Source organism: Castanea sativa, chromosome 2, assembly GCF_040712315.1.
Source record: "Castanea sativa cultivar Marrone di Chiusa Pesio chromosome 2, ASM4071231v1".
Lineage (NCBI taxonomy): Eukaryota > Viridiplantae > Streptophyta > Magnoliopsida > Fagales > Fagaceae > Castanea > Castanea sativa.
The window spans coordinates 13247498-13260092 of NC_134014.1; the positions used below are offsets into that span (position 1 = coordinate 13247498).

General features: G+C 38.7%; 1 protein-coding gene across 1 annotated transcript; it reads left to right on the plus strand.

Annotated features, from left to right (window-relative positions):
- The first annotated feature begins 357 nt into the window (after nt 1–357).
- On the plus strand, nt 358–12388 carry LOC142624911 (uncharacterized). The gene is made up of 3 exons (XM_075798638.1): nt 358–1521; nt 7108–7287; nt 11307–12388. Exons 1-3 carry the CDS (start codon nt 405–407, stop codon nt 12386–12388), a joined length of 2379 nt encoding a protein of 792 aa, XP_075654753.1. The 5' UTR covers nt 358–404.
- Nucleotides 12389–12595: the final 207 nt, after the last annotated feature.

Here is a 12595-nt window from a genome sequence, read left to right on the forward strand (position 1 = left end):
GATTGAAATAAAAAAATAATAATAATAAAACCAATAATTATTAATTGCAAATTACAAATTATCACCTCTCATCACACTGGTTGAATCCGTGAGAGTCCATCCCCATCAAATCACCATCCAAAACAATCAATCCATGGATCACAGACAAACTTTTATCAGTGAGTGGTGGACCCACTAACTCTTAGTTGTTAAAACTAAGGATAACATAAAAACAGTAACACACTCCCATTCCCATGAGATCTCTTTTTCTTTTCCATTATTTATGATAACTTTCACTTTGTCTCACTCAACACGCATCATCATATTCATATACATAAAAAACTCTCAAACAAAATACAAAACCCCCCCACACCCCACAGCACAAACGCAAACACAATCAATCAACAAACAAACACTCTCAAACAATGTCAACAACACCAACAAAAACAAAATCCACAACCTGTAACGGCGAGATAGAAGAAGAGCTGAAGAACGCGTTGTCGTTCAAGCAATTCGACGTCGTTTCAGACGACTCTGACCACCACTACCTCCACTCCCACAACAACAACAACAACAACAAAAAGGACGGTCGAGATTGCATCATCGCACCATCCAGTCAGGCCCACAAGAAGATCGTTCAAGAGTGGAGAATCCTCGAGAAAAATCTCCCAGATTCGATCCTCGTACGCGTGTACGAGAATCGCGTCGATCTTCTAAGAGCTGTAATCGTAGGCGCCGCGGGTACACCTTACCACGATGGACTCTACTTCTTCGACTTCTCTTTCCCACCCGATTACCCGACCCGACCGCCCCATGTCTACTACCGCTCTCACGGGCTGAGACTCAACCCGAATCTGTACGCTAATGGGAGAGTGTGTTTGTCACTGCTGAACACGTGGACTGGTAAGAAGAGCGAGAAGTGGAACCCGAAAGAGTCCACTGTGTTCCAAATCTTGGTCTCGATCCAAGCTTTGGTTCTGAATGAAAAACCGTATTTTAACGAACCGGGTCACGCGATGTTGGGTCGGGCTATATGGGAAAAGAAGTCGCAAGCTTATAACGAGGATGTTTTTTTATTGTCGTGTAAGACAATGTTGTTTTTGCTTCGAAGGCCGCCGAGGAATTTCGAGGTTTTTGTGGGCAACCATTTTCGAGATCGAGCTGATTCGATACTGAGAGCTTGTATTGCTTATATGGATGGGTTTGTGAGAGTTGGGTACTATGAGAATAACAATGATAATGATGGGTCATCATCATCATCATCATCGAGTGTGGAAGTGTCTGATAGATTTAAAGCTTCGATGGAGAAGTTGTATTCGGAGCTTTTGATTGCGTTTCAGAGAAGTGGAGCTTCAGTGGGGAATTTCGTCGAACGGTTGAAGGTCGAGAAGAAAACGACGCCGTCAAAGGCTCCTCAAGTGGTTTTGAAAAAGAAGAAGAAGCAGCCTGGGATTGCGAAGAAAGTGATTTGGAAATTAAAGAAGGTTTTGGGAGTCGGAAAAAGCAAAGCAGGAGTGAGAGCAAATGGGATAGTGGGGACTTAATAGGGATTTTCATTCTCTTTGTAGGGGCACTTTAGACAAGGTAAAGTATATATATATATATATATATAATATAGGACTTAAAACTTTCATTAAAGGTTTTTCTTTAGGTTTTGGATGATGATTATGCAACATAATTTACTGACAGGAACAAAATTTGACGCTTTAATAAAGATTTAAAAAACTTTATTATATGGATGGCAGTCATGGCACAATGTTTCTTTCTCTCTTTTTTAATTTTTTTGGAGTGTCATAAAAATGTGTTTTAATTCAGTGGCGAAACCAAAAAATTTTCTCAAGAGGAGCCGGTAAATAAATTTTTATATAATTTTTAAATTTATTATCAAAAGTAAAAGAAAATTAATGGAAAATTTTAAAAGCTATGGGGCCATGGCCCCTCTTGGCCCTTGGCACCCCCTAACACTGCCTATATGTCTTATCTTATGTCAGTGTTTTACTTGAAGTCCAATGTCACTTGGTTTAACTCTTTCTCGTTTAATCCGTTTGAGCTTAGTGAGATAGTGTAATTAAGCGTGTACATGAGTTTAGCGGTTAGTTTGTTTCTTTAAAAAATGTTTTATCGACTCATGTGTTAATGAAATATTAGAATTATAAATAGTTAATATATATTTTTTAGAACAAAGTTTAGTTACAAAATTAGTGGTAGTCTAAGGGTACAACTTTACTCAATAAAATAAATATTACTAGATATTTTGAAAATCTAATCGTTGAATTGCATATTCTTTACGCTCATAATACTCATGTCAAATTTTGTGTCAATCAAATATTATTTACTATATGATCTACAAGCTTATATTTTATGCATAATTTTAAATTACAAAAACTTGCAATTTAAACAATTTATTGATGACATAACTATTGATCTTTAATTTTTTAGAAATTTTGCAAGCATGAAGGATATAAGAAGAAGATGTAATTCACTGGTGGATTTATCAAAATTTACCTCCAATAAAAAGATATTGAGTAATGTTGTAACCTTAGACTACAACCAAATTTGTAGCTAAACTTTATTCTTTTTTTTTATTAGAAGTATTTGATACTTAATAACACATAAATAAAATAATAAATAAATTTTTGAATTTTTCTTTTTTTGTTTTATATATGAATGTTGACATATCATTTTAAAAAGTTTATGTGATAAATTTTTTAGTATTTGTGATATTATTGTTTTGCTTTTGAACTCATTAGATGATTTCATAAATTTTTAATTTTAATGTCATAAGAGATAGCACCACAAAGAAAAAATCCAAACCTCTCAAATAATTAATATAGAGCCCAAACTTCTCTTTGCTTGTGTACAACACCCCGGAACATTTTATTTGATGGTTTGGTCTCAGTTCCTTTTTTATTTAGAAAATGGTTGTGCATTGTCAACTAGCAATGGCCCGTAATTTGTTCTAAGCTACTTATTTGTGTCTTTTTCATTAAGCGTTCTTTTTTCTTTTTTTTTTGGAGGAACTTTGCAATAAGCATTCACTTGTAAATTAATTAGAGTGGGAGTAGTATACTTGCCTTTCCAAACATTATAGTATAATATTTAAGTAGCCTCATCCAACTATTTTTGAGTATATAAAATAGGGAAAAGTTAACAGATATCTTAAGATATTTAGGGTTTGTTTAGGATCCGCTTATTTAACTGAAATTTTTTTTTTTGGATAGGTAACGACAAAATTTTATTAAAAAATGAAGAATAGCCAACCCGAGTACATTAGGAATGTACTATGGGGGCATAAATCAAAAACCAAGATTACAACGATCAAGTAAAACAGGAATGGAAGAACAAGAAATATGACAAAAAACCACACTCCAATCTAGGAGAGTGTGTAAGAAAGAAGACTTAATCTCTAAAATAGAACGTTCATAGCCCTCAAAACATCTCGCATTCCTTTCGCGCCAAATACACCATAACACGCAATGAGGAACAATTCTCCACAACTCTATATTTCTATGTCTTCCAAACTTACCTTGCCACGACTCAAACAACTCAATAACCTTCTGAGGCATAACCCAATGAATTCCAAACAAGCAAAACACCAACGACCACAACTCACAAGCAAGGGGGCAATGAAGAAGAAGATGATCCACTAACTCCCCACAATTCTTACACATATAGCACCAATTAAGAACAATCACGCGTCGTTTACGAAGATTATCTGTTGTTAAAATCTTACCTAAAGAAGCAGACCACGAAAAGAAAGCTACCCTTGGAGAAACCTTCGATTTCCAAATCAACTTCCAAGGGAAGGATAAGATGCTATGAGGGTAGAAAGAAAGATAGAAACCTCTAACCTCAAAACCTCTACTCCTTGCTGGCTTCCAACACAACCGATTCGGACCCAATCCCCTTACCGTCGAAGAGTAAACCATATCCATGAAACATTCAAAGGATTCTTGTTCCCAATCTTGTGGAGGACGATGAAATTTAGCATCCCAATGAATCCTCTCACCAGACCAACACATAATCTCCGCTACTGAAGAATTCTTTGTTCTACAAATACAATAGAGCTCTGGAAAAGCCTCTTGGAGAGTACGATCTCCGCACCATACATGCTTCCAAAACTTCACTCGAGTACCATCCCCTACATCATACCGAATTAGTTTAGAAAAATTCATCCAACCACTCCTAATATGTCTCCACAAACTAACGCCATAAGCACTGGTCACCTTTTTTGTGCACCAACCACCCCAATCATTCCCATATTTCACTTCTATAACTCTCCTCCAAAGAGCATCGGTCTCCAAACCAAACCTCCATAACCATTTCCCTAACAAGGCAGCATTAAAACTCCTCAAACTTCTAATACCCAACCCTCCAACCTGCATCGGTTTACAAACCTGAGCCCAACTGACCAAGTGTAATTTAGAGTCACCATTAATACCACTCCACAAAAAAATCTCATTGTAGCTTCTCCATACGATTTGCCACCTTCCTAGGTAAAGGCAAAAGGGAAAGGAAATATGTAGGTAAGGAGGAGAGAGTACTTTTAATAAGAGTTACCTTACCCCCCTTAGATAGATACAACATCTTCCACCCTGCTAACCTCCTTTCCATCTTCTCCAAAATAGGGTTCCAAATTGACAACTCCTTAAACTTAGCTCCTAGTGGTAGCCCCAATTATCTCAATGGAAGAGAGGATTGCCTACAACCCAACATCCCCACCAAAACATCCATGTTGTCGACCACCCCTATAGGGACCAACTCAGATTTTCCCAAATTAATCCTTAAACCTGAGACCTCCTCAAATCTAGCCAGGATTGCTCTCAAACATGCTATATGCGTAGGATCAGCATCACAAAAGATAAGAGTGTCATCAGCAAACAAAAGATGAGACACCATCACCGAGTTACCAGCTGTATTACCTACAGAGAAGCCTGAAAACTGACCAGTCGTAGCAGCCACTTCCAACATACGACTCAAACCCTCCATAACAATTTCAAATAGCAACGGAGACAAGGGGTCCCCTTGCCGAATCCCCCTAGTACTACCAAAAAAGTCAGAAGGACTACCATTGATCAGAATGGAGAATTTAACAGTAGAAATGCAACACATTATCCATTTTCTCCATTTTTCTGAAAACCCACATCGCTGAAGCATATACATTAAGAAACCCCAACTCACATGGTCATATGCCTTCTCCACATCCAACTTACACAACACTCCTGGAACACCTGACTTCAATCTACTATCAATACATTCTGAAGCAATCAAAAAGGAGTCCAAAATATGTCTACCTTTCACAAATGCATTCTGAGAATTTGAGATAAGCCCATGTGCCACCCTTCTAAGCCGATTGGCCAACACTTTAGAAATAATCTTATAAATCCCACCAACTAAGCTAATAGGCCGAAAATCCTTGATCTCCACAGCATCCACCTTTTTGGGAATAAGAACCAGGAAAGAAGCGTTAATGCTCTTCTCAAACACAGCTTGAGTATGAAAATTTTGGAACACTACCATAATTTCAGCTTTCAAAATACACCAGCAAGACTAAAAGAATGCCATAGAAAAACCATCCGGGCCAGAAGCCTTATCACCCTTAAAATCACTAATCACCCTAAACACCTCTTCCTCATCAAATGGCCTATCTAGCCAAAGTGCATCCTCCTCCGAGATACAAGAGAACTCCACATCATCTAATAGAGGTCTATGAGCCACAGTTTCAGCATATAGCTGCCTATAAAAATGAGAAATACCACCTGCTATAGCCTTCTGATCTAAAGACAATTCTCCATCCACCATAAGCCTATCAATGGAGTTAACTCTTCTGTGAGAGTTAGCTATACGATAAAAGAATCTGGTATTCCTATCTCCTTCTCTAATACAAAGGACTCTAGACTTCTGCCTCCAACAGATTTCCTCCATCAAAGTAACTTTTTCTAATTCACCTCGAACTCTCTCTAACTCCAACCTTTCCTCCACAACTAAAGCTCGACTATCCTCAATCATCTCTAAATCACTAAGCTCTTGCCACAATTTTCTCACCCGATCCTCAACATTTCCAAAATCCTCCACATTCCATTTCTTCAAATCATTTTTCAAAAGCTTCAATTTAGTGGCCAACACAAAACTCGGAGCTCCTCGGACATTATAAGATTCCCACCAAGCGCGCACCCTCTCCACGAACCCCTCCTCTTTAAGCCACATATTCTCAAATCGAAACGGCCTCCTACCTCTCTAAAAAGAACCACCCTCAAGAACAATCGGGAAGTGATCAGATAACAACCTAGGCAAGCGTTGTTGAGAGACAGATGGAAACTTATCATCCCAATCTGCAGAAAACAAAAACCTGTCCAGCCTAGCCTTCGAAGCAACTTCACGATCATTAAACCAAGTGAAAGATCCCCCTTGAAGTGGAATATCCATGAGGCCTTGCTCAGAAATAAAATAGGAAAACTCCCGCATAGCAGCAGTAAAAGAGGTTACACCAGAACGCTCAGAAGGACACCTTACCACATTAAAGTCACCACCCACACACCATGGGACATTCCACCAACTGTTCAAACCACATAATTCTTCCCACAAGAACCTTCTTTCTCTCACAGAATTAGGACCATAAATGCCAGAAAATGCCCAAACAAATTGATCTGACACACATGTAAATCTACAAGAAACTGAAAATCGCCCCACAACCTCTTCCTCTTTATTCACAACCCGTGTATCCCACATCAGTAACACCCCCCCAGAAGCTCCACAAGAGTCTAGATAAGACCAATCGACATGTTGACCCCTCCACAAACTATGAATCACAGCTCTAGTATCAACTCCATTTTAGTTTCTTGAAGGCAAATAACATTCGGCTTCCATCTCCTGACCAAATTACGAACCCGAAGCCTTTTATCCCGATCATTCAGCCCTCTAACATTCCAAGAAATAATCTTCAAATTCATTGATGAACCACCACAGCCCTCTCCTTACTTACATTCCTCTGTTTCGTTGAACCAACCTCGACATTCATAGATGTCAATAAAATCTTCAACTCTCGCTAACCTTTCTGCCCTGACCTGCCATGTTTCATTTGATCATTTACTGCCTTAAGCTTTCTATCCTTTTTCCTGGCCTCTATAGCCAGCAACAAACCCGTAATCTGCTCCTCAAAACCTTCCAATGAAGTGCCCACTGATTTTCTAAAAGCCTTAATCCGATTTGTTACCCATTGTGATAAATTATCACCATCAATCGACTCCATACACCCAACCCCCAGCTCAGAACTACACTCCAATTCCAAAGGAACTTCTGTGGCCAGAGGTACCACAACTAATGGCTTGCCACTACACTCCCAATTCATCGACCTCTCATTAAAATCCCCCATCTCCTCCTCTGCCTCCTTAACAATAGACCAAGAATCAACTAACCCATCACAGTCCTCTGCCCAACTAACCATTTGACCGTCATTGATAAAAGAATCATTACCTGTTACAGTCTCTATATCAGTGAATGAGCACTCCGACACACTTTCTGGAGATCGATATAGAGATAACGGAATCACTACTTGTCGACCATCCCGCAATTGGAGCCTCCACTCTTTGGAATTACCCCATGATTTGTCCAAATCACTGACCCATTCCCTAAAAGTGGGAGAAGGATGAAGTACCACCTTACCATCAGAAGCCTCCTGCTCCGTCACCTTTACCTCCGGACCAAATAATTCATCATCCACATCCTTCGTCGTCGCCGGAGATGACGACCTCTCCACCATCTTTTCTAACAGGTCCCCTACAGACAACACCTCCGTCTCCGGCAGCTCCACCGAAGGACAATTTGTAACTACTGGTGCTGAAACCACCTCACCGTCAACATGGACCACTCCCGCCGTCAATATCGGCACGGCGGGGAACTAGGTAAGCCAGCTTGAGCTCACCGGAATGCTCGACCCACTTCTGCCAGGAATTTTCGGTGCCGAAGTGGAAGAAATCGAGCCCATAGTGACCATCGGAGCCACCGTCAGCCTACTTTGTGGTAGAAAGTCAATCGCCGAACTCGCTGGGAGCACCTTAGCACTCGCACCCTTCGAGAATGAGCTCAGGCCTGAAGCGCTTGACTCTAACTTACCATCCTTAACAAAATGGGCCCGTAATACCTGGGCTGGAATTGTTTTCTGACTGCTTGGAGCAAGCCCCTGCCTCAAAAACAAATGGGCTAGTCAATAATGGGCCTGAACAACTCTTAACTGCATGGGCTTCAGAAGGCCCATTGTCCATTCCTTTATTCACAGCCTGGGCAGAAAGATCCTTACGTGCCACCCACTTTACAGCTTGCTTATCACCCCTGTAATGTTGCCAAGACACCCGCCTCTTACCAAATTCATTTATTTCCACAGTCAAACCTTTCCCTAACCGACCAGCCCTCCTACTTTGACGCTCCTTACCAGAAACAACCTCATTCAAATTCAAATTATTCAATCTGAATTTATTATGTTCCGGGATTTTCTCCTTAGACCTAGCATCCCCATTACTACCACGGAGACTCCCCTCCACACCACCCATGGCAATCGATATAGCATTATCAGCCGGAACTTCAACAGCCACCACCTGAATCCCAACTTCGTCTCTCGGATGCTGCGTTGTGTTCTCCACTACATGAAACTTCCCTATCTCACTAATGGGGGGCTGGTGCAAATGCTTCCTTACTTGCACAGACGCTTTTACCGTTTCAGCAAAGGACCGAGAAGGGTGAATCACTGAACCCGACTTAGCCTTGTACGGTAAAGCTTTTGAACCCAACGCATAATGAGAAGGTTCCAACATTCTCCGTAATTCAATTCCAAAAGCCCTCCAACCTTGTTGTGCCTTGCCTGCAGGAATAATGATCGATCTTCTCATCCCGCCAACTTTTAATTCTGTTACTAGAATAAATTGCCCAAACAGGTTCGAACCCCGTTGCACTGTGTAGGCTGTGTCTCCATCCCTGAGCGTGAAGAAATGTTTGGGGTTAACCCCAATCATCGTTTGTTCCAAGCTCTGCATTAACCAACGTGCTGCGTTCCTACCCATAAAAATTGAGTGCATGAAATACTTCCCTCGTTCAAAAATCTTAAGGGAGAAGAAGTTCCCCCCTTCCTCAACCACCAACTGAAACAACTTCGATTCAATAAAAAAACTGCGAAATCCACCCATATCGATCCAAACCAGAAAAGAAACATTAACCGGAAACAAACTTTCTGACTAGCAACACTATTATCACCCAAAATCACCACAACCAAAGCAAATCCATTTCCCTACAACTTCACTTTTTTGTGCACACAAAACCCAGTTGCAAACTAGACACTAATAATTATAATTGCCATAAAATTGTGATGCCATAAAATTGTGATGAGTATTTAAAAACATTCAACTTTTTGTTTGTCATGCCTCTGCTCTGTCTCTCCATATTTTTTTCCTGTGTTTGTGTTTTAACTTTTCATCATTTGGTTGTTGAAGACTTTGATGATATACTGGTATAGCAAATCAATGCCTGATCATATCCTCCACCTTAGAACTGTTTTGGAGATTTTAGCTGCTAATACATTGAAAATTTTTAACTAAAAGTACTGTAAATAAAGGTAAATGTTAGTTGAAATAGTATAATGAGAGTCATGAATAGTACCAAAAACAGTAGTAGCACCCATAAATAGTAGCAAAAATAAGCTAAATAGTAAAATAAGTTGGCAAAAAATAATTAATTTTTTTGACAGTTTTTATATTTCACATAAAAGTTTTGTCAAAATTTTTCTAAAATAATTTATGAACAATTGCCCATTAATATGACCCTGTAAAAAAATCCTTCATATTTGTAAACAATTATCCTTTCAATTGACAATGGACAGGTAGAAGAATATGAAATAACTTTTCTTTAGTAGTATCTTTAGGATTTTTATCATGATTAGTAACCATAAAAAATTAAATATTTTCATGGGCTAGGCAAAGGGTGTGATGATTCGGAAGTGGAACACATAACACAACAGATGTCCACACTTTCCCTCAAAGCTATTTCATCCATTACATGGAATTTGTGTATCTTATTGTCTTTTTTCTTTTTAATCTCATAATATAGGTGTTCATAATTCTTAAAGTACTAAATTAATCTCTTGAAGGTGTGTGTGGTATTGTGTCTCACACACATAGGGTATGAAGAATAAATTCAAAGTAATGCCTTGAAGCCTTGAAGGTGGTCTCAAAGTGTTGGTTAGAAAACATGAACTAAGAATTTTATAAATTATATGAGGCTTGAAAATTACTAGACCAATTCCCTTAATTTTGTTGTCGTGGTTTAAATTTTTCATGATTCATAAAATAGTAAACTGTTTCAGCAACTCACAGGCATCAATTTGGACCCAATTAAAATTGTTACACTTATATTGCCCTAGATTTTGAATCTCAAAAAACCAAATATTATAGAAAAATTTACAAAGTGAAAGAATTTTTGGAAACAAAATGGGAAAAGAAAAGAGAGAATTCACTGATTAACCAATACTAAACTAAATAATGAGTCAACTGTTCAGGTAAAGAATTATTCATTCACAGTTACAAGTTGCAGAGGAAGAAAAATGATAGAAACCACAAATCCGAGAGATTCATTACCTACATACTAAAATATTGTCGGCTTCTTTGTAGCTGTCTTCAAAACTAGGATATGATATTGGAATCTTATATTTATTGTAATATACTAATACTTCTTGTAATTCCATCCCTTCAATTAGTCATTAGTCCCAAGATAGGATTGAGTTTGTTAGTTAGTTACACATTTTTATTACTAAGCCAATAAGTTCGTAGCTTAAATTTTATAAATAGTGTACGTAACTATTATTTAAGTTTTTTTTTATAGAGAGTGAATACTTCAAATTAAGTCAATTCTCACACATTTTCCTACAATTCTCATGACCAATTATTTAACTGAATGATGAGCGCATCAAATTAAGTCCAAACAATAGTATACCCCTTTAAAGTCGGTTTGTGGTAGACTTCTGTTTTTAGTTTTTTTTTTTAAAAAAAAATTTAAAAACACTTTTGTTCTTATAAGAGAGTGCCGGGTTACTATCATTGGAGTAATAGAGTACAAGCTGTGGCAGAGAAATTGAGATTTCTATTGCCATGTGTTTTTGGAGAGAGACTTTTTTGGGTGGCATTAGTTCTTAGAGAAATTGAGGTGTCTATTGTAATGTGTTTTTGGGAGAGAGGGTTTTTTTTTTTATGTATTAAAGATTTAGATTTTATTAAAATATTGCTAAATTTCCTTCGAAACTTTCACATAAAAAGTTTCAATTGTTACAATTAATAAATTGGTATCAGAGCTTATGTCAATGGCCCTCCCAGCAAAACCCACCAGGGCCACAACACATAACTACGAGATAGAAGGAAAGCTGAATGCGTTGTCGTTCAAACGATTCGACGTCGTTTCAGACGACTCAGACCACTGCTTCAGAAAGAACGGTCCAGATTGCATCATCAAAACTTCCAGTAAGGCCCACAAGAAGATCATGAAAGAGTGGCGAATCCTAGAAAAACATCTCCCAGATTCAATCTTCGTACGCGTGTACGAGAATCGCACAGAACTTCTAAGAGCAGTAATCGTAGGCGCCGCGGGCACACCATACCACAATGGACTCTACTTCTTCGACTTCTATTTCCCACCAGATTACCCGACCCGACCGCCCCGTGTTTACTACCACTCTTGCGGGTTAAAACTTAACCCGAATCTGTACTCTGATGGGAGAGTCTGTTTGTCACTGCTTAACACGTGGCCTGGTAAGAAGTTCGAGATGTGGAACCCAAATGAGTCCACTGTGTTACAAATCTTGGTCTCGATCCAAGCTTTGGTTCTAAACGAAAAACCGTATTTTAACGAACCGGGTCATGGCATATTTGGTCGGGCTATATGGGAAAACAGGTCCAAAGCTTATAACGAGGATGTTTTTTTATTGTCGTGTAAGACGATGTTGCTTTTGCTTCGAAGGCCACCGAAGAATTTCGAGGTTTTTGTGAGAAACCATTTTCGAGATCGAGCTGATTCGATATTGAGAGCTTGTATTGCTTATATGGATGGGTCTGTGCGAGTTGGGTACCATGGGAATAACAATGAGAATGATGGGTCGTCGTCATCATCATCATCGAGTGTGGAAGTGTCTGAGAAATTTAAAGCGTCGATGGAGAAGTTGTATTCGGAGCTTTTGGTTGCGTTTCAGAAGAGTGGAGCTTCAGTTGGGAATTTCGTCGAACGGCTGAAGATCGAGAAGAAAACGACGAGGTCAAGGTTACAAGTGGTTGTGAAAAAGAAGAACAAGAAGTCATGGATTTCGAAGAAAGTTTTGACCTTTTTGGGATTCGGAAGAGGCAAAGCGGATGTGAGATCAAATGGGATAGTGGGGACTTGATTGGGATTTTCGTTCTCTTTTGTAGGGGCACTTTAGACAAGGTAAAGTATATATATATATATATATATATATATAGAACTTAATAACACTTTCATTAATGGTTTTTTCTTTAGGTTTTGGATGATGATTATCAGATTATGCAACATAATTTACTGACAGGAACAAAATTTGATGCCTTAATAAAGGTTTAAAACACTTTATTATATA